Genomic DNA, 25,272 nt, shown 5'->3' on the forward strand with positions numbered 1-25,272 from the left:
GCCTGGGGATCCCCCGCCGTTCCCAGGCCAACTGTGAGATATAATCCCTCCAGCGGGTCCTGGGCCGACCTCGGGGCCTCATCCCAGTTGGCCGTGCCCGGTATACCTCCAAAGGGAGGCGCCCAGGGGGCATCCTTATCAGATGCCCGAACCACCTCAACTGGCTGCTCTCAATGTGAAGGAGTAGCGGTTCTACTCAGAGTTCCTCCCGGATGTCCGAACTCCTCACCCTGTCACGGAGAGTGAGTCCCAACACCCTGCGGAGAGAACTCATTTCAGCCGCCTGTATCTGCAGTCTTGTTCTTTCTGTCATTACCCAAAGTTCATGACCATAGGTGAGGATAGGGGTGTAGATTGATTGGGGATGTAGAGTGGAGACAAGGCACAACCTTGGCAGAGTCCAACGCCCACATTGAACATGCCTGACTTAATGCCAAGTATGCGGACACGGCTTTGTCTCCGTTTATACAGAGACCGAATGGCCTGCAGTAGTGGCCCCAGTACCCCATACTCCCTAAGCACCTCCCACAGAATTTCCCAGGGTGCACAGTCATAGGCATTCTCCAAGTCCACAAAACGCATGTAGACTGGATTAGGAAACTCCCATGCCCCTTCAAATATCTGTGAGAGGGTAAAAAGCTGGTCCACTGTTCCACGGCCAGGGCGGAAACCGCATTGTTCCTCTTCAGTCAGAGGTTCAACTATCGGCCGGAGCCCCATCTCCAGTACCCCAGCTTAGACTTTCCCAGGGTGGCTGAGAAGTGTGATGCCCCGATAGTTAGCACCTACTTTCCGTTCCCCTTTCTTAAAGATATGGACCACCACTCCAGTTTGCCAGTCCAAAGGCACTGTCCTCGAGGTCCATGCAACATTGCAGAGTTGTCAACCATGACAGCCCTGCAACATCCAGGGCCTTAAGCAGTTCCGGGCAGATCTCATCCACCCCCAGTGTTTTGCCACTGTGGAGCTTATCAACTACCTCAGTGACCGAAAGCCTCAGGCCCTGACTCCTGTAAGGGAAGCATATCACCTGGGTTTAAGAGTTCTTCAAAGTGCTCCTTCCACCTCCTGACAATGTCCTCATCAGAGGTCAGAGTTTCTCCACTCCTGGTGAACACAGCCTGAGCGAAACTCCTCCGACCCCTTCTGAGCTGCTGGATGGTTCTCCAGAACCTCGTTGAAGCCGACCAATAGTTGTTTTCCATGGTCTCTCCAAACTCCTCCCATGCCTTGGATTTTGCTTCTGCAGCCGCTGCTGCCTTTTTCGCCCGCCTGTACCTGTCTGCTGAATCGGGAGTCCCCAGAGCCAACCAGGCCCTAAAGGTCTCCTTCAGCTTAACAGCTTCCTTCACCACCAGTGTCCATCAGCAGGTTCTCGGGTTGCCACCCTGGCTGGTACCAACAAGCTTTTGGCCGCAGTTGTGCCTGGCTGCTTCCACAATGGAGGTTTTGAAAAGGGTCCATTCAGACTCCATGTCCCCTACCTACTCTGGGACATGGGAGAAGCTCTCCCAGAGGTGCGAGTTAAAATCATTCCGGACAAGGTCCTCCGACAGTCGTTCTCAGCACACCCTCGTTAAACATCTGGGCTTACTGGGTCTGTCCATCAGTTTTCCCCACCATCTGATCCAACTCACCACCAGATGGTGATTGGTTGACAGCTCAGCACCTCTCTTCACCTGAGTGTTCAGAACATCTGGCCTCAAGTCAGATGAAATGACTACAAAGTCGATCATTGACCTTTGGCCCAAGGAGCTCTGGTATCAAGTACACTTATGAGCATCCTTGTGTTCGAACATGGTGTTTGTTATGGACAAACCATGGCTAGCAGAGAAGTCCAATAACATTTCATCATTCGGGTTTAGATCAGGCAGGCCGTTCTTCCCAATCACCCCCCACCAGATTTCCCAGCCATCGCCAACGTGAGCGTTGAAGTCCTCCAGCAGGACTATGGAGTCTGGACAGGGCCCCACCTACAATCTTTCAAGACATCTACATTTATTCAATTAGCAGATGCTTCTGTCCACAGCGACATTCATCTCAGCAAAAGTAGAACTTATGCATTATATTAAGAGACACAGCTGCAGACATGTGACTAAAGAAAACCTAGTTTGTTGCCTACCACTTGCTGCACCGAGGTTCATTGTTCAAGTAGGTGCGTAAAATGCAGGATAGACAAATCCTGATACCCTCCTAACTTTTTTTAAATATTGTAAGATACACAAGCAAACAAGAATACTGGAGTAGTGGCTGAATAAAGGCTTTATCTGGTGATGCTCAAAGTTACAGTGCATGCTCACTTACATTGTACATGAGCTGGAGAGATCTTGGGCAAAATGGGTCCAGAAAAGGTGAGTTTTCAGACCCTTGAATATAGACAGTTTCTGCAGTTCTGAGTGAGAGGAGAGGGTTGTTCCACCACAACAAAGTCAGAACCAAGAACATCCATGCTTTACTTTTCGTGCGCGGGACCACCAAGTGAGCAGAAGTAGACGAGCAAAGGGGTCTAGTGGGGGTGTAGCACTTGATCAAGATCTGTAAATAGCTGGGAGCAGTTTTATTGATGCATTTGTAGACAATAACCAGGGTCTTGAATTTGATTCGGGCAGCTATAGGAAGCCAGTGCAGAGAAATGAGAAGAGGAGATATGTGGGAACGCTTTGGCAAATCAAACACAATTCGTGCAGCAGCATTTTGTAGAATGCTGCAGAGGTTTGATGGCAGTAGCAGGAAGGCCACACAGGAGAGAGTTGCAGTAGTCCAGATGGAAAGTCACCATGACTTGGGACAAGTAGTTCAACAGAGTCAGTTGTGAGATAGTGATGGATCCTACGAATATTATGCAGGATGTATCTGCAGGACCAGGTTGTGGCTTCGATGTGCTGAGAGAAAGACAGACTCGCGTCAATCGCTACTCCCAGACTAGCCAAGGATGTAGGCAAGATGAGTGAGTTGTCCAGTTTGAGCGATAGATCGCAACAGGAGGATGGGCCAGCTGGGAGGTAAAGAATCTCTGTTTTGGAGAAGTTGAGTTGGAGGTGGTGATCAGACATCCACGAAGAGATGTCTGACAGGCAGGCAGCAATGCGTGCGGAGATGTCTGATGCACCAGGTGGAAAGGAGAGGAAGAGCCGAGTATCATCAGCATAGCAGTGATATTTGAATCCATGGAAGGCTATGACTGGACCGAGGGAGGAGGTGTAGATTGAAAAAAGAGGACCCAATACTGAGCCCTGCGGGACACTAGTTAAGAGAGGCAGAGGACAAGAACGAGGGCTCTACTAGACCACTTGATAGGCTCTGTCAGATAGGTAGGACTCAAACCATCTTAGTGCCACACCTTTGATCCCAAGCTGGTTAAGAGAGGAGAGTAGAATCTGGTGGTTGACTATGTTGAATGCCGCAGACAGATCGAGGAGGATAAGGACTGAGGAGAGGGAGGCGGCTCGGAGAGCATCAGACACCGCCAGAAGGGCCGTCTCAGTGGAGTGACCAACTTTGAAACCAGACCAATAACCATTGAGGAGATGGTTCCAGGTGAGGAAATCAGTTGATCGTAGGCCGCCCACTGTAGGGTTTTAGACGGAAAGGAGAGGAGAGAGACAGTCTGTAATTTTCAACCAGATTGGAATCCAGGGAGGGTTTTTTAAGAGGTGAAATTAGAGTGGCTTTGAAGGCAGCTGGGAAATAACCAGAGGAGAGCAAGGAGTTGATGATCATAGGGATGAAGGTGGACAGTTGCGGGGAAATGTTTTGTAGGAGTGACCATGGGATCGGGTCAGGCGACCAGGTGGTGGCTCTGCGCAGTATCATGAGGTCAGAGATTTCTGATTCAGAGAGCGGCTTGAACTGAGAGGATAGCTTCACAGGGAGGGCTAGTGTGAACCGGGCAGGTTGATGCTGAGTACTTGTCAGTGATTGCTTTGACTTTCTCGGAAAAGCAAAGCAAATCAATGCAATGAGAGAAGAGGGGGCAGGGGGCACAAAAGGGATGAGAAAGTTGCAAAGAGTCTGTGTGGGGTTTTTTTTTTTTTAGATGCAGACTTTTGTTGTGGAAAAATTAGGCTTTAGCTGAAGACACAGCAGATTAAAAAGCAGCTCAGAGTGACTGGTAGGCCACCAGGTCCAATGGAGTTTTGGATTTACGCCACGTTCGTTCTGCAGCCCGCAGTTTGGTCCTGTTAGCACGTAACATATCAGACAGCTATGGGGTAGCAATGGGGCGTGCTGGTCTGGAAGACAGGACAGAGAATCAAGGGAGGAGAATAAGGCAGAGAGGAAAGTCTTAGTGGCATCATCTGTAGATAGAGTGCAGAATTGTGCAGCAGAAGGGAGAGTGGCCAGAGTAGCAGAGGCAAAGCTGGAAGATGAGTTGCAGCAAAAAGGTAACGAGAGCAGAAAGTGGCAAGGCAGGGTTGAAAGGAAATGAAGTGGTCAGACATGCAGCAGAGTGACAGAGGGGAGGACAGTCACAGTTGCGGGAAAATACAAGGTCAAGACAGACAGTTGCCCACTTTGTGAGTAGCAGGGCATTGGGACACGGAGAGATCAAAGGAATATAGGAGCAATGGAAGGCCGCTTGCATAAATGTCATCAACATGCAGGTTGAAGTCACCCAGGAGAATCAATGGAGTCTTGTCCCCTGGCAGAGAGAGGAACAAGATATCAGTCATCCAAGAAGCAGCCAAAAGGGCCAGGAGAGTGATAAAGAACAACCACAACAAGAGTGGTTGGGACAGTGATAGACAGCATGCCATTCAAATGAGGACAGATCATGCAAGTGAAGAGGCAGAACAGAATATTCCCACCTGGGAGAGATGAGAAGGCCTGTTCCTCCACCTCTGCCAGAGGAACGAGGGGTGTGAGAGAAGGAATAGTTAGTGGAGAGTGCTCCAGGTATGGCTGAGTTGTCTGGGGAGATCCAGGTTTCAGTTAGGGCCAGGAAGTCTAGTGAGAGATGAGAGGTGTAGGCAGGTATGAAGTCAGCCTTTCTCACAGCTGCATCATCCACGGGCTCGAGGGCAGGGTCATGGTTGTCTCGGGTCACTCTCTGCTCCTCCATCTCTCGCTCTCTCTTGCCCCTGGGTCCGGGGGAAGAAATGGAGGCTGTAATTAGTTCCAGCTGCGGCTGGCTCACCCCGGACTCCGCCCCCCTTCCTGGCTGCCTCGGCACGTTACAGGTCATCCCACCTTGCTCCATCAATTTTAAGTCCTTTTGTAGCCTGGTGGTAAATTTGTATGTATTGATGATGTTATAGGTATCTTCTTCCAAGATCCTCTCAGGTTCTGCATCCTTTTGTATCTAAGGTATGGAACCTGTATTTGCAGGTCAGGCACACCCAGTCCTCCATCCATTATGTTACTATGGAGGAAGTCCCATGGTTCCTTTAGTCTCGTCATTGGACAGGACTTTACATTTTAGGGTTCTGGGAATCGCAAAGGTAACCTCCCGAGGATGATTAGTTCTCTGGATGTGCAGAGCCCCAGTTAGCCCATGACTCATGGTTGCCCGACTCTCTACCACGAGGAGGTGGGGGTTGACTGAGTCCATTAGTAGAGGTGTTAAAAGCCTTAAATTGGAGCAGACTGGTCCAGCTGAGATGCCACTGTAATTTAATCAAACTCTAACAGACATGGTGCCTCTGGCATCGTATCCAGCCAATGTTGTCAAATAGCAGATGGGGGGGTGGTCATCCTTAGATGTTACAACAAGACTTCAGGACTCAAATGATATTATAAGGTTAATGGGATGACTGTTGGAAGTCTGGGTGGTTGTAAGTTGTATATGTTTTAGCTCAATTTGTATTTCTATTACTAAAAGAAAATAAGATGTAGGATGAATAACTGCACTTGCTTTGTCTCTGGGGTCAAAGATCAACAGGGCTGCAGACACCAATTTCTGCTTTAATGGAACCACATGTCAGGCTCTTTCATTTCCCAGTTTAAGGTCACGTGTTCAAAATGCCCTCAGATGCACTTTCAGACAAGCAACACACTGGCCTTACCACAGTACAGAAGTAGATGCTAAACTTGCATACTTCCTGTATATTTTTGTCCTTCCTATAAGGCCTGTTTTGTTTAAGCTCCTGCTTCGGTCTTCAGGTTGCGCAGCATCTCGCTTTCAGTAGATGAGCTCAGATTGAAGAGGTGACCATGGGTTTGCCCACCCTTGTCTGTGCTGTTTCCCCTGTTGGGATTCTCAGCACACTCACACATTGGGAGAAGTTGATGGAGGAGTCTGAGTTCTGTTGTTGCATGTGTCCTTTCTCAAAGCAGTCTGCATGTTTTAAGGTTTCTATATATTGTACCTGGGGGGCATCATGGGTAATGCTGGTGTTCATTTGAGTCCGTGTGGGTTGTCTCCATGTGCTCTGGTTTTCTTCCATAGTTCAAAGATGTTTTGGGTGACTTGTAAGGAGTTTGTGTCCTGTCCAGGGTGTGCTCAGGCTCATGCGCTATGATTCTGAGGTAGGCTCTGGACCACTGTGACCTGGCATTGGACAGTGGAGGAATGGATGGATGTACCATACATACTGTATTACCTAGTAATGCTGGAGAAGACTTCCTCTGGGTAGTGTGGGGAAGATGCCAAAGGGGACTTATTTTAGACTCCACTGGTCACAGGGAAAACGGCAGCAGTAAGCAGTGTTGGTGATGGAGGGCATTCTGGAGACGGGGAGTAATCGGAGCCAGTGCATTCCCCCCATCCCCTAGTCAGGCAGAGCTCTCTTGCTGCCACCAGGAAGGCTCTTACATTGGATTAGCTCTCGCTCTGTCGGGCTTCCCTAAATCCCTGAGATCAGGAGGATGAGCTGAGCTGTGCATTCCAGCAATGCCTGCATTGACAATGCCCTGTGCTCCGTCCCCTGTCCTAACCTGGTCCCGTCCCAACCACCCTGCCACCTCCTTGTTTCGGACCATTGTCCCCAAGCTGAGGCCTGTGTAAAGGGTGGGGCTGGTTACCTGCTTTACTGTGTGTGTGTGTGTGTGTGTGTGTGTGTGTGTGTGTGTGTGTGTGTGTGTGTGTGTGAGAAAGACAGACAGACAGACACGGCAGGCCAGGGTAGAGCTGGGGGGGTGTGCTCGTTCAAATGAGGCTGTAAGAAGGGGCCGACAGTCGTGTGAGTTGCTCACGGGGGGGGGGTTATTAGTTGTAGGGCTCAGGAAAATGGGGGTGCAGGTAACTATCTCAGGGGTGCTCGCTGGGGAACGTGGAGTTCGGGGTCGCCGTCACTCTTGGGGTCATGCTGTCTCACTTCCCGAGGTTGTCTTTCCCGTGAAGTCCTCAGACTCGCTCCCCTCACTGGTCAAGCCAGGGGGGGAAGAAATGGAAGCGTTGATTTACTGTCAGCTGCCATTGTTTCTTCCCCGGCTCCGCCCCCCCCTGCAGACTGCCCCGGCATGCTACAGAGACCTAACAGGATCTGCCCTGTTTTTCCTTTTGGTGCCGTTTCTTTTCTTCTCTCACTAGAAGAACCGTTGTGGCCATAGGTAATAAGGAAATAGAGGCAGCTCACTGTCCTTGACTCAACATATTTTATGCCAGCAGATGGTATTGTTAGAATTTATGGACCATGTTATTTATATCTACTGCTGTGCCAGATTTTGCCACTGACAGAGCACCAGTTATGTGCTCCTAGTGTGATCCACCATACTGTTGGTGGATGATGTAAGAAAGTGATGACTAATGATGGGCTCCATTCAGTGCCACTTCTGATGGCACTCCAGGTGAGAAGGATGTGCGCTTAACGTTTTTACTTTTTATGCTTTTGTTAAAGATCGCATTTAGCCTTGCTATGTAAATATATTACGTAAAATCTCACCTCCACCCCTGTAACAATGTGGTACCTCTGCCAGCCCTGTGAAGAGCCTCATTAAGCCTTGCCATCTCGCATGATGCACTCCTCTTTTCGACCTACTTTGTGCTCCTGTGAGTCATTCCCACAGCATATTCTGCTGATGTTTGCACCAGCAAACTTTATTTTAACTGAAAATCCAGAGGTCCTGAATAATGCATCGGAAGCTAATAATAGGCAGCATGCAAGCGCTGAGCTTCCTGGGTGACTCGACCGCCTGGCTGAGCACAGCGATGAAGCGGTAAGGTCCCATCGGTGCGATGTGGGCAGAGTCTGTTGGCAGACTGACACAGTCTCCAAGGTGGAGGCCTCATGCCAGCATCCTTGTTGCTGCATTGGCCACCATTCTAACTTCTAAACTTGATGTGGTCGATTTTCTTCCATGTTAGTCCTTTTCTTTGTCTTTGTGCTACTTTTATGAGCAGTCTGTCACAAGGCACCCTAAGCGGGACTCAAACCCCAGACCCACCAGAGAGCAGACACGGGCCAAACCCGCTGCGCCACCGCACCCTCTACTATAATTTACATTATATTTATTCATTTAGCAGATGCATTTCTCCAAAGTGACATCTCTGCAAAAATACAATTTGTGCATTACATTAAGAAAGACGTGGCTGCAGACATTACATTCTTAAGTAAACCTAGTTTACTGTCCACTCGATGCAGTGGTGTTCATCGCTTGAGTAGGTTCATAAAATGCAGGATAGATGAATACTACAAATTTTTTTTTTTTTTTTTTTTAGGTACACAAACATTCACATAAATTGCCGGAGTAGCAGCTGTGTAAAGGCTTATCTGGGGATGATCATGAAGTTACGGTGCATGAACATCTATACCCAGCATGAGCTGGAGAGATCTTGGGCAAAATGGGTCTGGAAAAGGTGAGTTTTCAGACTCTTCTTGAATGTAAACAAAGTTTCAGCAGTTCTGAGTGAGAGGGGAAGGTCATTCACCACAACAGAGCAAGAACTGAGAACCTCCATGCTTTACTTTTAATGTACGGGACAACCAAGCAAGCAGAAGTAGATGAGCGAAGGGGTCTGGGGTGTAGTGGTTGATCTAGTCTTGTAAATAGCTGGGGGCAGTTCTATTGATGAATCAGAATCCGTTTATTGGCCAAGTATACCTGAGCATACAAGGAATTTGTTTCCAGTTTAGAGCAAACCTACAGTGCACATGTTCACATACAGGCTACATACACACATACTGGACTAGACATAGACTAATACAAACATGATGGCACGTGACAGTTAGCAATGCAGCAGACAAGAACACAGATGTTATGTAGTAGTGACAATGGGATCAGATCAAGCGAGCAGGTGGTGGCTCTGTGCAATATCAGGAGGTTGGAGATTTCAGATTCAGAGAGCGGCTTGAATTTGGAGGTCCAGCGCGAACCAGGCAGGGTGATGCTGAGAACTTGACAGTGACTGCTTTGACTTTATCTCTGAAAAACAAAGCAAAAAGTCATCAGCAATGAGAAAGGAGGGAGAAGGTGGCGGAAGACACAGAAAGGATAAGAAGGTGGCAAAGACTTTGTGATGGGGGTGTTTATTTTATTTTAAGAGGCAGACTATTTTGTTGTGGTAGGAAATTTTAGCTGAAGAGACAGCAGAGTGAAAAGTAGCTAAGAGTGACTGGTAGGCATCCAGGTCAGAGCGAGTCTTGGATTTACACCATCTTCGCTCTGCAGCCTGGAGTTTGGTCCCGTTGGCGCGTAACGTATCAGTCCACAATGGGGTGGTACTGGGCCGTGCTGGTCTGGAAGACGGACGGAGAGTCAAGGGTGGAAGATGGGCAGAGAGGAAAATGTTACTGGCATCGTCTGATAGAGCCGAGAATTGTGCAGCAGAAGGAAGAGCGGACAGTGTAACAGAGGCAAAGCAAGAAGGTGAGAGATCTTAAGTTGCGGTGGAAGGTGACGACAAATGCAGAAAGGTAGGTGCAACAGATGGAGGCGGACCCAGGTAGGTGCACGGCTATCGCCGGTGTTTATTTACAGGAGTGCGGGGGGAGGAGACAAGGGGGTAGAACAGGGAAACCGGGAACAGATGGGTCGGGGCAGTGTTTCGGGGACGGCTGTGTTGTTCAGGGGCTCGGGATCGAGGGTACGGGTGTGATTGGGCTCGGGTCTGTGTCGGTCGGGGTCTCTGTCTGTCTGTCTCTTCACTGGTGGGTCCGGGGGAAGAAATGGAGGCAGCAATCAGTCCCAGCTGCAGTTGTCTTACCTCAGACTCCACCCCCCTTCCCTGCCACCTCGGTGTGCTACAGTAGGTTTGAAAGGAAATGAAGTGGTCAGACATGCAGCGGAGTGATAGGACAGCCACAGTTGCGGGGAAAAAACAAGGTCAAGACAATTACCTGCTTTGTGAGTAGCAGGGGATTGGGACAGGGAGAGATTGGAGGACTGTAGGAACAACAGAAGCTGCTTGTCGACATGCAGGTTGAAGTCACCCAGGAGAATCAGAGTGTTTTCCCCTGGGAGAGAGCTCAAGATGTCAAGGTCATCCAAGAAGTAGCAGAGAGGGCCAGGAGAGCAATAAAGAACAACCGCAACAAGAGTGACTGAGGCAGGGATAGACAGCATGCCATTCAAAGGACAACAGATCATGCAGGTGAAGAGGAAGAACAGGATATTCCCACCGGGGAGAGATGAGCAGGCCTGTGCCTCCACCCCTTCCAGAGTAACGAGAGGTATGAGAGAAGGAGTAGTTAGTGGAGAGTGCTGCAGGTGTCGCTGAGTTGTCTGAGGTGATCCAGGTTTCAGTTCAGACCAGGAGGTCCAGTGAGAGATGGGAGGTGTGGGCTGGTATGAAGTCAGCCTGTCTCACAGCAGACTGGCAGTTCCAGAGTCCCATGGGGAGGTTGAAACAGGATGGAGGGCTTGACAGATAAGGAATAAACCAGGTTACTGTAGCAGCAGGAACATCTGAGTTTCTAGTGGTGGTGTTGCACAGTTCTGTTGCCATAGACAACTTCCTTCGAAATATTTGACGCGTGATCCCTCTCGGCTTCCTGCAGGTAGACTCCCTTGTCTTTGCACCCTGAATCTTCTCACCAAGAGGCTGCCACTATAGGTCACCAGCTGCTATTTAAACCAGGCTAAATCATATCAGCTGAGAGTCCTAATTGAAACTACTGTGGTAATGGTAACAGAACAGATGCAATTTATCAATTCTACCGTGTCACACCCACTCTACAAAACAAGATTCAAGATTTTATTCATCACATACAGTTATACACACATACAATCAGCCCTTGCTCTGCATCGCCTGGTGTCGATGTCATGCAGCGGGGGGAGAGCAGTGCCGGAGATGCGCTCAGCTAACTGCACCGCTTTCTGCAGGTCTTTGCGAGCTTGGGCTGAGCAGTTCCCGTACCACACTGAGATGCACAGAGTCAGTATACTCTCTATAGCCCTGATATAGAAAGCTTTCAGGATAGTGGGGAGATCCTGAATTTCCTCAGCTGTCTCAAGTGGTACAGCCGTTGCCTGGCTTTTTTTCACCTGGGCTTGAGTGTGATGAGTCCAGGTCAGATCCTCAGATATATGCACTCCGAGGTATTTGAAACTGCTTACACTCACTACTGGTGTCCCGCTGATCTTGAGTGGGGTGTAGGTCCGCTGCTGCCTCCTCCTGAAGTTGACAATCAGCTCCTTAGTGGTGTTGATATTCAGGGAGAGACAGTTTAATTGACACCATGATGTCAGTTTCTCCACTTCATCAAGGTAGGCTGCCTCGTTGTTAAGGCCCAACACCACCGTATCGTCAGCAAACTTGACAATAGAAGTGGTGCTATGGGAGGACACAGTCATGTATAGAGAAAATAAAGCAGAGGACTCAACAGGACAGTTTTTAGCTTTACATGCACCCTAACAAACCGCAAATTTTAATTAAATACAATGGGCAACTACACAAACGCACAACCGATTTGCTTCTGTCTGCAAAACTGTATGAAGAATACACGTTAGGATTTTGGGGTAGCAACAAACTTACTGGAGTCACAGTAAAACTGAAGTGACAGTCTTCTAACGCAAAATATAATGCACAATCTAACAATGAATCGCTGTAGTAAAATTAATCCAGCTGTATAAAGGGGTTAATAATTAACATTTTTAGTAATCACTAAATTTAGGTATGGGGGCTGTGAAGCCTGGGCCCCTGATGAGCTCAAATCCTTGTCCTCTGGTGACAGAAGCCCATCATGTGTGACTGGGGGGTAAGAATATTTGTTGCTCTTGTCCCTTGTTTGGTTGTTTCAATCTGACCATCTCATTGGCAGTGGCACCCACTGAGCTTGTTTGGCCAAGACCTGTATTTGTGAAGGGGGTGCAGCTGTAGGTTTCTGCAAACTTTCTGGGAGAATAGTGCCCACAACATCAACATCTCCCTTACAGGTTTTAGAAAGTCAGTGTGAAATGATCTTTGTGCTCCCTTTCAACTAAGCTTCTGCTCAAGCTGTCTCCACCACTCAAGCTGTAAATCCACCTCAAATCACCAGATTTCAGAAAACGTTCCCGACCACCTCTCATTTGCTTCGTACTTTCACACAACGTCATTCCCAGTAAACGGCATATGAAATTTCAGCCTTATCTTCATTAGTTTGCGATATTGGGGCTTTAAAAATAGGGTGTGACACTGATTTTACAAGCAAAAAGTGGTACAGAAAAAGATGCAAAGTTCCATAAGTCATTACTTTTGACCTATTCATGCTAGATACATGAAATTTTCAGGCGTTCTCGGATACAAGAGGTCTAACTACTCTGAAAGACCTACAGTTGCATATTTCCCGATTTATAGCTTGCTGAAAACTAAATTTTCATTTGTGCTTTGGAGCAATTTTGGCCGTTTAGCTCCACATTGAAGCACATCAGATCTTTAAAATTTTATTTCTCATACTGTAAAACTATTTTGGTGACTTTCTCATTTTACTGAGTTGCGAGGCATTACAATTTAAAAATCATTTCATGCCTATATTTCAAATGCATATTGCTCATGTATGACAAGGTCTACCATAAGAATTATACCACTAGAAAGGGCATGTCTTCGTTAATAGATGCACAATATTTTAAGTTATATTGACCCAAACTATAAGGTATCAAATATGCCACAGTTTACTACAGATGGAGATGTAAAAGACAGAGGTGCTGTTTAAAATATAATCAAAAAACTGTATCTGAGCTATTTGTATTTTGTCTAAATATTCAAGTGTTGCCATACCCAGTTCTACAATTTAAACAAGCTACAGTGTTGGAAAAAGCAAAACCTTAAATAGTGTCTTCGAAGAGTTTGAACTTTGCTTTTCAACATCAGGTGGAAGTTCATACTACCTGCCCAATTTTTGTATAAATGGGGCATCAGTAGCCTTCAGGAAATGTATGAGATGGACCCAACATATCTTCTCTCCTGGGCCAAAGTCTTACAGGAACAATGAGGATGTATGAATGTTACCTGTATGTCTTGTTCTTCCTCTATTACACAAACATTACCATCATTGTAGGGGTGCGGTGGCGCAGTGGGTTGGACCACGGTCCTGCTGTCCGGTGGGTCTGGGGTTCGAGTCCCGCTTGGGGTGCCTTGCGACGGACTGGCGTCCCGTCCTGGGTGTGTCCCCTCCCCCTCTGGCCTTACGCCCTGTGTCGCCGGGTAGGCTCCGGTTCCCTGTGACCCCGTATGGGACAAGCGGTTCTGAAAGTGTGTGTGTGTGTGTGTGTGTGTGTGTGTGTGTGTGTGTGTGTGTGTACACCATCATTGTTGGTCATACAAGCACACATTTACCAGGAACTATATCTGCAAGAGGGACTGATTTCACAGCAGTTTGATTCATTATTTGTGGACAATTCCCACTCATATCCGTAATAAAGCTTGGACCACTTGATACCTGCTGATCTATACCTAGTTTGGCACAATAGGAACAAATAAGTGGCTCTCTCTTGTTCCAGGAATGGTGGCTGACCTTAGATCTCATCTGCAGTGCTTTTCCATTCTGTGTAATATCATTACTCACCCAGATGAAGTGGATGTTCTTTTTTTTTTCTGCCCACAGAAAGATCTGTTGGGGTTAGTATGTGATTATTTCTGACTGCCTGTAAGCTAACATACTGCTGATAGTTTTACAGTACCTCCAATACCATCACAGGGTGACTTAACATGAGAAGTGGCAAAGAAATGCCACTTAGCCAACAGTCAAGTCTTCCTTAGGTTTCATAATATTTGTGAAATTTTTGTATTGGCCTGCTGGCCTCCAGTGATTTCACACAAACTGACTCCTCTTTCTTTTGACCATCAGTCATTTCCTGACCAAAACTCCATCCCTGGAAGCTGCCTGGGCATCAGCGGAACAGGAAGGAAAGGTCATTGCTGCTGCTGCTGCCATAAGGCAGCCCAGTTCCCCCCCCCGACTGATAGAAAGATGCCAGTATAGCACTAAGGGAGTGACAGTTCTGCTCTGTTTACTTTTTTCCTCTTTCTGAAGTAATTTCACAATCCTATGCAGTTGTCTTTGCCAGCAAGCAGGTTTATTGGACCTGCTTGTTCCAGTGAACCATGTTAGACTGATCGTCATCTGTACCACTGTTGCACATGGCTCTTAAAGACACTGCCTGTGTGTGTGTGTGTGTGTGTGTGTGTGTGTGTGTGTGTATATACACACACACAGCATATAAAAAATGGTCCTTAAGGGTCAGTAGGGGCAGAAATTTGACATATAGCCTAATTACATTTGTTTTAGATTGAAATAAATGGTAGAAAAATTCAGTCTATGTATGCTTATTTTGAACAAGGAAGCAAGAATTTGCCAAGTGATAAGTTTGGGTTCCTCTCTTCTGCTTTCTTTGGTTTCATGACAATTTCCCCCCCCCCATTTCAATGTTTTCTTGGGGTGGAGGGAGGGGTTGTAATTTTCCACTGTGCTAAACAATGAACAGCCTTTGTAGAGAAGGCTAAATGAATGCAATTTGGAAAATGACTCTATTCAGGTCATGCGAAAGGAGAACATGCACATCCATCAGCTCTTCAGGACTAGCTTGGGGAGCTTCCACTGCTGTGGAAGTTCACGTGTTGACCGACAGGTGGCACACAAGAACAGGTTAACAGCATCACACCGCTCAATAACTCATAAAAGGCTCTGATTGATCATTTTAGACAAGTTATAGGAAGAGGGCATTTTTTTTTAGGAATATTCACTTACGTTTTGTCCATAAAGCACACGTTTTATTGGTCAGGAGCTGAAATGTTTTCAGACTTGAAGACTTCTGGATATTTCAAGGAACCATGCAGGAGTACCTGAAATGAGACATTTCCCTCAAATTTCTTATCCCATGCATGCACCAGTTTTCCCCTTTAAATATTTTTCTCTACCCTTCCGGCTGTGGGGTGATGACATGTCTGCTCCACTCAGACCCTCAGCTGACTCTAAGTGGTCAGTCTGTCAAAGGTGGAAGATGGATCCTTTCTGTCCCTGCCTGTTTTAACATCACATGTTGGCCAGTCTGTCCACCTTCAAGTGCAGTCTGCAATAACACTGCAGTGTCCCTGCTGCGTCTCCAGAGCCTGCCTGCCTCCCAGCATGCAATGTGCTGACTGCAGGATTCACCTGGCCAACACAGCTACGGTATCTGAAGTTGTTCCCATCTGGAAACACTTTGTTGTGCCTTTTGTGGGATTGGCTAGGTTAAAGTGAATACAATTACATGACAGTGTAGCAGGAATAATTTTTTGGACTTAACCATTTATTATAAAACTCTTCAGTATGAACTTAAACTGGTACTGTAAGTATGCTTGCTAGAAAATGGTCTTTTTCCCACAATTTGTGATATCTAGGTCATTGGTTTGCGGTGTCAAATTTCAGTTTCTTCCTTGTCCAGGTAGTTCTTGCACAACTTTGAGGTGTGGCTCAGGATATTGCCTGAAGAAGGGAAGACTGTCCAACTAGCTGTAATCCTGATGGGATGAAACAGACTATGGTAGCTGTGATGGTTGAGACTGGCATGGACTCTGTCCAGTAAAGCAGCCACACACCATGATGCTGCCACCACCATGCTGGACAATGGGGACCACACAAATATAGACACTCATGCCCACTGTTACTCACCAGCTGGAACCAGTATTTCACATTTTGACTCACTGGTCCATTAGACCAACTACCATTCCAATTTCTGTTTTTCTTGCAGAGGCATGTCTGCTGTCAAGCAGGTGTACTTGCACAGTAGTCTAGCTACTCATACTGGATAGTTCATTGATCTGTTACACAGTAAAAATTCATTATGAATAATGGATGACACAATGAGTAATGCTTCTTATCACAGCACCTGGGTGGTGGAAGAAGATGTGGGCTTGATCCTTGCTCAGTGTGTGGAGTTTGCATGTTCTACCCATGTCTGTGTGGGTTTCCTCCCATAGTCCAAATACATGCTGTTCAGGTTCATCCATAGTATGTGTGGCAGTGTGTTCTACTGATGTATGGATGAGCGACCCATTATAAGTAGTGTATCTAGCAGTGTAAGTCACCTTAGTGAGTAAGGTGTGTGGGCTAACAACACTACATAGAATTCATTGGAAGTTGCTTTAGAGACCAGCATCTAAAATGTAAATTACTTAACATAATATTGCTGGAAGAAGTGTTGGACAGACAAATCTACTTATTGCTGACCTGCAGGACTGACATCCCAGTAAATCTTGTACAGGAAAGTGTGAAGTTGAATAACTTGTCCTCATTAGGCCCTTTTTAAAAAGATCACATTTACAGACATTCAGCATCTTTGGGCCAATCAATGACCCTCTGCAGAGTGGTGTCAGGTTTAAATATCTGACCTCTTATTTGTTCACTGGAGTAGCAGATAGCTGCAGATCAGTGTTTTCTCTTCCCAAGAAGTTTATTGTATGTTTTTATGAATACATTTGAGAGGCTTGATTTGATTGGTTGTTAATTCATTTTAATATTATAGGTCTGTCCAGATATTAAGAGTGGAACGATGGGTTTTTGACATTGTTCGCATTCAGGTACAGCATGGACTGCCCATCCTGACTCAACCGAACAAGAAGCTGACATTGCTCAGTAGATAAATGGATAACCCAACCCCCCCCCAGCACAAGGCCAAGAGCTACTTTGATGTAGGTGGATTACATAAGGCCAGCAAAGGCACTCACAGGCATGCTAATGAAGGATGGAGGAACTCCAGGAGCAGGCCAGAGCCTTCCGTCCAGATCTTTCTGGACCGGGCGCTGATGTCGTCAGCACGCTGTCCATATCTGGTGTCCCTGTGAAGGCGCGCTGGCTGTCACGTGGGGGCTACGAAAATCGGCACGTGACATGGCCATCCACCAGGAGAGTGTCCCTTTACCTTCCCTAGCTGCTGTTCTGTGTGTGTCTGTCCACTCATTCAGCTGTCCCTTTATCAGAAAGTACACCTAAATGTAGGTACCGTCTGCTCCTGGTAAACATCGGCAAAATGACCAACGTAAATCTCACGAGCACCCAAATAGAGGCGTTGCGGAGCTTTGGACTGCTACGCGTATCAAACTAGCTAGGCACCAGAACGGCAACCTCGCCTACTGCTTCAACACTCTGGCAGAAACGCCACAAGTGCTATGAGAGAAGACGTAAGCTAGTCAAGTGCGGAGGCACCCAGCCTAGGCTAAAGGCTACCCCCAACAGACCAGCTATCCTGACCATCCTGCTCCCCAACGTACGCTCTCTTGATGACAAACTTGATGAAAATCAGCTGTTTAGAATCACTCAAAGCGTGAGGGACCGTTTTTGTTTTTACGGAAACATGGCTGAACAAAACTGTCCCGGACTCCCATTCAGTTGGACCAGCTAACCCCTTAAGAGCGGACTGACACAGCGCTGTCCGGTAAGACTCGCGGGGGTGGCTTGTTTATATCAACGAAACTAGGTGTCAAGGTGCTGTAGTGGTTCACTAACACTGTTCATTGGTGGCCAAGTTTAAGTGCTGACCGTATGGTCTGCCGAGGGAATTTGTGGCCATTGTGCCGGTGGCTGTGTATATACCTCCAAGTGCCAGAGAGGCCCTTAGTGAACGTTATAACGCCTCCAGCAAGCAACAAACTGCCCACCCTGATAGATTTATTTTCCGTTGGGGACTTCAATCGCACGAACTTGCAGCGCTTCCAAACTTTACCAATACGTCGAATTTCCGACGAAGGAGAAATTACCTGGACTCTGCTTACGCAGATGTTAAGGGCGCATACAAAGCTGCCCCCCTCCCCTACCTGGGCTTCTCTGACCACATATCTGTACTGCTGTTCCCTGCATACAGACCTCATGCCAGACTGATTTCAAAGCAAATCAGAGTGTGGCCTGCAGGAGCCACAGCTGCACTATAGGACTGCTTCGACGCCGCTGCCTGGACTATTCAAAGAAACTCCAACCTACGACCAGACGTTCAGGAGTATGATGAGACAGCGACTGCCTACACTAGGAAATGCATCAATGTTACTATCACCAAGACCATCACCATGCGGGCGAACCACAAACCATAGCTGATGAAGGAGGTCCGCACACTGTTGAGAACCCAGGATGCTGCCTCCAGATCAGGGGACTGAGCAGCACTAAACGGCCAAGATCAACCTGCTCCATGACATCAGGGAGGTGACATGCCGGTATATGAACAGGATCAACGGACACTTCAACAACATAGACCCACGGAGCCTGGGGTGGGGAATCCGGGTTATTATGGATTACAAGCCCCCACCACAGGCCTGCAACAGCTTTCTTCCAGATCACCGTGACAATCCGTGCACGCTTTGATACGCTGAACAATACACCAGCACAGAAAACACCACCAACAGCTGCCAACCAGGTCCTGTGTCTGTCCGCAGCCAGTGTGAAGAGATCCCTAATTAGGATCAACCCTCACAAGGCTGCTGGCTGGGACAACATACCTGGCCATGTTCTGAAGGACTGTACAGAAGAGCTTAAAGATGTCTTCACAAACCTCAACATTTAACCAAGTCAGGCAGTTATCCCCACGTTTCAAAGCAACTACTTTTAACAGTGGTGCCAGAGAAGTCATCTGCACTCTGCCTGAATGACTAACACCCTGTTGTAGACCCCGCCCATCATCATGAAGTGCTTCAAAAGGCAAGTCGTGCAACACATAAAATCCATCCTCCCTCCCCCTCCAATCTGTATATCGGGCCAACCGGTCCACCGGATGATGCTGTATCACCACCCTCCACCTGGCCCTGGCACACCTGGACAACACGAACACCTACATCACAATGCTGTTCATTGCCTTCAGCTCAACACTCAATACGATCATCCCTCAGCAACTTGTGGCAAAACTGGACAAGCTGGGCCTGAACACCTCTCTCTGTAACCAGATCTTGGATTTTTTTCACGCGAAAACCTTAATCGGTTCGCATTCGCAGCGGGACTTCAAGCACCACCGCACTGAGCACAGCGTGCACCTTTAAAAGCATCCTAACCAGCCGTATCGTTGCATGTTACGAGGAACTGCACGGTCTCCGACCGCGCAACCATACAGCGCATAGCGACTTCAGCTGGGAAGATCATTGGTACCCGACTCCTCTCCCTACAGGACATCTCCACTGCCCACTGTGCCTGCAAAGCCTCCCAACTTGTGGGTGACCCTATGCACCCCTCCCACACCCTCTTCAGCCTCCTGCTGTCTGTGAAGAGATACAGGAGCATACGAGCAGCTCCACCAGACTGCAACTGCTTTTTCCCCTCAAGCTGTCAGGATCCTGCATTCTCTGTACCACCCATAACTGCCCAATACCAAGTATAGTTGCTGTATTTTAGTACGTTCCCTATCGACTGCATTGGGTCATACTAACAATTATTGCACAGTCTTTTCACATTATGATTTTTAAATCTGTTTACATTTATACTTGTTGCACATTTTATTGTACATCCGTTTAGTTTTGGCATTATTAGTGTGACTTACTGTATACTGCGGTAACGGTTTTTTGATTCAATATAAAAGGCCAAATCTACTACTGTAAGCATTAAAGGGATTCCTTGTTCCTCAGGTCTCCCTGCGTCGATGGCGAAGGGTTAAAGGATGTTCTTAGGACTATTCTTAGCTTGATCTGTTTCGCTGTCAGCTGTGTGTGTGCAACCTCGTTGGGTCCAACTGTCGCCTTGCGCTGTGGAAAACGCAAAAGTCCATCCTCGGGGTTTCAGCGGACAAGCTGGACATCTGGACAGGAGGGGGATGGACTCCCCTAGTGCTCACCTACAAGTGATGGCTGGCACTTACTGTATGTTGGTTTCAAAATATTGTTTCACGTGCTTGGTTGGTGTGCTCTTGGCAGCCGGTAGCTGTTCAAGTAAACGTGAAACGTCGGCGTTCCAGAACTTTCTGGTTTCCGCTGGCTTTTCATTATTATGAGTGTATTAGTGGAAAAACTTCTTGCTTATTCAGTTGTCCCCGCTTTCTTTCTAGTGCACTGTCCAATGTTAATTTTTTCGTAAAAAAAAAATAGTAGTTTCATGAAACACGGGGCTGCAGGGTTCACTATCGTATCGACTTAAAGAAGCAAACGTATCGGCGGAGGGAGAGAAGCAGGGGGCGCGGCGGTTCAGTCAGGCTGCGGAGCTTCGTTTTCCTGCGTTTTCGAGGGAGACGCGAGTTCGTGAAGTACGAGGGGCTGAGTTCGGACGTCTGCTCCAGACAATCGGCCCGTCTCCGAGGCAGCAGGATCGTCCTGGAAGTGCTCCACAAAGAGCAGGAAGGGAAAGCGGCAGGCCGCCTGCAGTGCCTGGCTTCCTCAGAGGACCGCGACGGGACGCTCACTCGCGCTGCGATCTCCTCCTGCGTGCGGAAGGAACTTGGACGAGAGGGAGAGGGAGCGGGAGCGTGGCTTTCAGACGCCCCTGCTGCTTCCAGGCGAAGGAAGAGCAGAAGAAGGGAAGAGGGGTTGTCGCGTCCTCCGGATCCTCCGTTTTCTCGGCGCTCGCTCAGCTGTGGATTTCCTCACGCGCCTCCTGTCCGCGGGGATGAGGTTCAGGAGGAACGGCTCGTACACGCTCCACCGGTGAGCGCGCACGGGATTAGGCTAGCGGCGATCGGGGTCCGACCTCCCGGAGCGCTCTGTCTGTGCGTGTGTGTATGGGGGGGGCTCGGGCTCGGGGAGAAGCCTTCGCTTCTGCGAGGGTTTGTTTCGCGCTCGTGCCAGAGCTTTATTTCTGTGTGCGATGATCGGTGCCTCCGTTGGTGCTCCGTTGCACAGGATGTGTGTGTGCGTGTGTGGCGTTGCAGAGGTTTGGTGTACTGTAGAGGATCTGTTTCTCAAGCTGCCCAGTTTTTTTTTTTTTTTTTTTTTTTTTTTTTGTCTAGCGCTCTTGTACAAGGTGCTCGTGTCCTTTTTTTTGTCGCTTTTCGGTTTTCTTTCCACATCATGATCTCTGGCACAGTTTCTGTCTGCTGCAGAGCTTTTCTTTAATTCTCCATGAGGGTGCGTTCTGTGCTTCCACCAAGAGGTTCTTTACTACATGACATTTTCTTCCTCTGGCCCTGGACTTTTGTTTGTTCACTTCTGTTCAGTTCAGTACTCAGTTTTTTTTTTTTTTTTTTCCTCCAGTTTTGCTTTGCGCCACACCGCTGCGGTTTCTCATGCGCTCGGATTCGGAATCCTGTCCTCACACCGTCCCCTTTTCCAACTACTACTGGAAATACTCATTCGTAACTCACAAGGACAGCGTGTGAAGCGTGCAAACGCTTGGAACCGGGTGCTTTTTGTGCGCGTAAACAGCTGGAGGTGCCACGCACGATGCGATGGCGTGTCCCGAACAAAAGTGACACGTGGAGCTGCTGGAACATGCGGCAAAACAAATGGCTCTTTTCGTTGGGATATGAGCTCATCACGCATGGGTTTAGAGCACCATTTAGATGTTCGTGTGCTCTTCCCAAGTCCACAGCTGTGCCCCTGTGCCTTTTGGATCGCCTTGTATTTATACAAGTCAGGTGATGTGAACTGTTGGACAGAATGAAGTAGGGTTATGAATTGGAAAGAAACTGACAGTTCATTCAATTATGAGCCAGTAGGGGTTGGGTGGTCCCCCCCCCCCCTTTCTTTCACAATCACCCTGTTTGTACCCATTGCTCCTCAGTGCTGCTGAGCTCATTTGCTTTAAAACCCAGTATACTGGGCAGCAACTTCAACCCCAGAGGTTCATTTCTTTTTTTTTTTTTTTTGTTTTTTTATTTTTAACACCCGGATCCAGTCCAGCTTTTTATCCCTCCCCGATTCTTCGGCCAGTTTCCTTCCAAGCCGATAATGTCATCTTAACCTTCCCTTCTTATCAGCAGCAGCTCGCCCTCCTCTCAGACCTATTAATTATGGCGATTCAAATAACAGGCTCTTGTCCTGCATCGGCCGCCTGATTGATTAATATGGAATGAGTTATCTGGGCCTTGCGAGTCTCCTTGAGCAGGAAACGCCAATTACGTACTGTAGGGTTAGTGGCGAATAACAGCCAGTGTGTAAAACACCATTTAGTACGGTATATTATGTGCCGGTGCAGCGGGTAGCTCCTGGGCTGTGGGTCCGGGCATGGGTTTGAACCCAGCTCAGTCTGTGTGTTTGCATGTTTTCTCTGTGTTTGTGTGGATTTCTTCTGTGTGCTCTGGTAAATTGGTAACTCTGAATTGTGCGCGTGCGAGAGAGAGAGAGAGAGTGAGTGATGAGATTTCCCTGCAATGGACTGTTGGTTCATCCAGGGTGTATCCTACCTCAGGCCTTATGCATCTGGAATAGGCTCCAGACCCCCCAGCTCTTCAGTGGGCAAGCAGTTCTTGATTTTTAATAGATTGATGGCTATTAATAGCTCTCAAGGTACTGGCAATTTGTTGTTCAAAATGTCACCAGATTTTTAAAAAAATTACTCGCCTGTTTAAAGGTCTTTCGACAGATGTGTTGCAGTCATATCTGCAAAATATAAAAACGTGGCTGTTGACAACAGGAGTTTGAGTGGAAATGTTTGTGAAGAGTACTGCAGATGTGCACATATACACTTTAATATTTGCCAAACAACCCCCCCCCCCCCCCACTGAGTCCCACCTCCTTATGACACACGACACTGCACGCAGCAGTGTGTGATCAACTCCATGTAAAGTGTGACTGCACACAGCCCCCCTCTCAGACTCAGCTGTGCCATCAGACCGTTACCGCAACATAGTGCGAAATCCTTGCTAACTTTGGACGTGATTCTGTGTGTTAAGGTCACACGTTGGAGCGCTGCGCTGTGGCAGGGGTGCTGCGGGGTGCTCTGTCGACCTCAGCCTGGGCCCGGCGGTCCCCCGACACCGGAGTTCCCAACGCTGCAAGTCTGATCTGGTTTGACACGTCCAACCCGCTCCTTGCTCCGCAAGTTACCATCGATGTTGTCGTCATTGAGGCTTACAAGGTTTGCCATTGCTAAGTCATCTGCCACCTTTCGTCCGTCCCGCACCTTTGCTGGTGCTGCGTTTACAGCGCGATGCATGCGTTTTGAAAGAGTCGTTTTCCTGTCGGTTTCGTGAGCAGTGACGACGGAGGTGAAAAGAGCCATGGCACGTTTGCAGAAATCATCCGGTCGTTGCGTAGACGAGATCTGCGTTTCTTCTCATCTGCTCTGTGTCGCAGAAACGTACAGTCTTGCAGTCAGCAGTTTATTTATGTACGTACATTTGCTAACCTAATCTTCCCGCCTTGGGGCGGGGGGGGGGGGGGGACGGGGCAGGGAGAGAGAGTGAACGTGAGGGAGAGAGGGAGCGTGAGCGCACCCCATAGGCGCAGAGTTGGTATGACGTCACACCAACCCCCGCCCCCCCCCTTCCGAGCGCATGCTGCTGCCGCCGCCGGTGCAGGTGTCCCTGACTGTGCTACCGAACTAGTCGCCTTGAACTGGCGCTGCTCGCTGCTGTGTCACGCCGCGCTGGAGGCCCATCCCACCCCTATGTGTGCTCTGCTCCTCCTCTAGAGGCGACTTGACGATCAGGAACGGGGGGGGCTGTCATTGCCCACCTGCGCCAAGATCTGCATGGGGGTGCTAGTGTGTTGTGACTGCTTCTTCTACAGGTACACACTCGCTTCCCTCATCTTTGTCTGTTGCAGCGTGCGTGCTCTTTATTTGTGCTCAGCAGGAGAAGTCGCTGTGGCTTATAGGAAGGGATGTTCCAGGGGACCGCGCTTGCTTGCGGCGGCATGGTCCGATGGTCCCGACACACTTGGCCGGGTGCCGGGACCGACTCGCCGTGCTGCCTCCGTGATGTAACGCGACAGACCGAACGTCCTCCTCATCACTTTTTTTCAGCACGTCCCCTATTGCCTGCTGCACCGGGGGTCATCTGCGAAACGTCGGGGGGGTTGACGCACACTGCGAAGTGTATGTTTGTGTTCAGACAGCCTCAGCTTGTTGTGCCAGATGGAGCCGAAGGCATTTTTAAAATGTGCTTTGAGCTTTTAAGTTTTTTGTTTTCAAAAAGCTCAGCTTTGTAAATACACACATTCTTTCGTTGCTTGCGCGCCTTCTCTCATACAGGCAGTTCTAGGTACTTGGTGCTGCCTCAGTGTTACTGTGGTGTTTGTGTGTTTGCCAGACTGCAGCGCACACAGCTGCAGTGGATTAAAGCTGGAGATCCACGCCGCTCGCTCTCCGGGCTCCCCTTCCCACCTCCTCCGTAACGTGGCGAACAGGCGGCTCTTTGTCGCTCCGCTTGTTTGTATCTGTTTGCAGGGTCCGGAACTTGGAAGCGGGGGGGGGGTGCTTTTCTCCCAAGCTCCCCCCCCCATCTCGTTTGATAAATGCTGCCGTCAACACAAACATGAAATGTCCAAGCTGAACAAAGGGTGGTGCTGGCAGCTGGCGCCCACTTCCTCCTGCAGGCTGAGATTGCTGTCGGTCCACCTGGAGACCGGACGCAGACTTTTTAGACCTATGCGTGGGACCCCCAGAGTACAGTGTTTTTTGTTTTTTTTGTGGTTGCTGGGGTCTGGCAGAGATGGGATGTATCCCAGAGTGCTGTCCCTCCTCTCCACCAGTCGGCCCCACTACCACAAGGTGGAACGGTGTCAGACCGCTGATTTCTCTACCCTCACAGACAAGTGGAAGTCCAGGTTCTCACACTTACACCGCGGCTCCCCCTTTAGGAGGTGCTCAGAAGGTCTGGAATTCCTGGTCTCCTCAGAGGTCAGCTCACCATTAGCAGGAAGACCAGTATGCCCATAACTGGAGAGGTGGCTGAAGGTAACAATAGCCCTGTACGAAGAATAGGCCTGTGGAGCATGACATGCTTCCCCTTACAGTAAGGCAGTGGTACTTGCTCATTTTTAGGGCTGTTGGTGGTCCCCCCATTCACTCTTACTTCTAGATTGTAGGTGTTTTTAAGTTTTATTTATCCTTAGACTCCTCAGCGTTAGGATTTCAGCACAAGCTGCCAGAC

At 48.5% G+C, this 25,272-nt stretch overlaps 1 protein-coding gene across 2 annotated transcripts in view; it reads left to right on the forward strand.

The window, feature by feature from the left end:
• Positions 1-25,272, forward strand: part of LOC108934666 (MOB kinase activator 2-like) — a 58,055-nt gene that overhangs the window by 9,531 nt on the left and 23,252 nt on the right. Inside the window, exon 1 of one of the 2 annotated variants that reach the window (XM_018752673.2) lies at positions 20,422-20,884. The exons of the other annotated variant lie outside the window; for it this stretch is intronic. Coding sequence (XP_018608189.1) covers positions 20,847-20,884 — 38 coding nt within the window. The 5' untranslated portion in view covers positions 20,422-20,846. Of the gene's footprint in view, positions 1-20,421; positions 20,885-25,272 lie in introns of those variants that run through there. 2 annotated transcript variants of the gene reach the window in all.

This window comes from Scleropages formosus, chromosome 11 (assembly GCF_900964775.1).
Source record: "Scleropages formosus chromosome 11, fSclFor1.1, whole genome shotgun sequence".
Lineage (NCBI taxonomy): Eukaryota > Metazoa > Chordata > Actinopteri > Osteoglossiformes > Osteoglossidae > Scleropages > Scleropages formosus.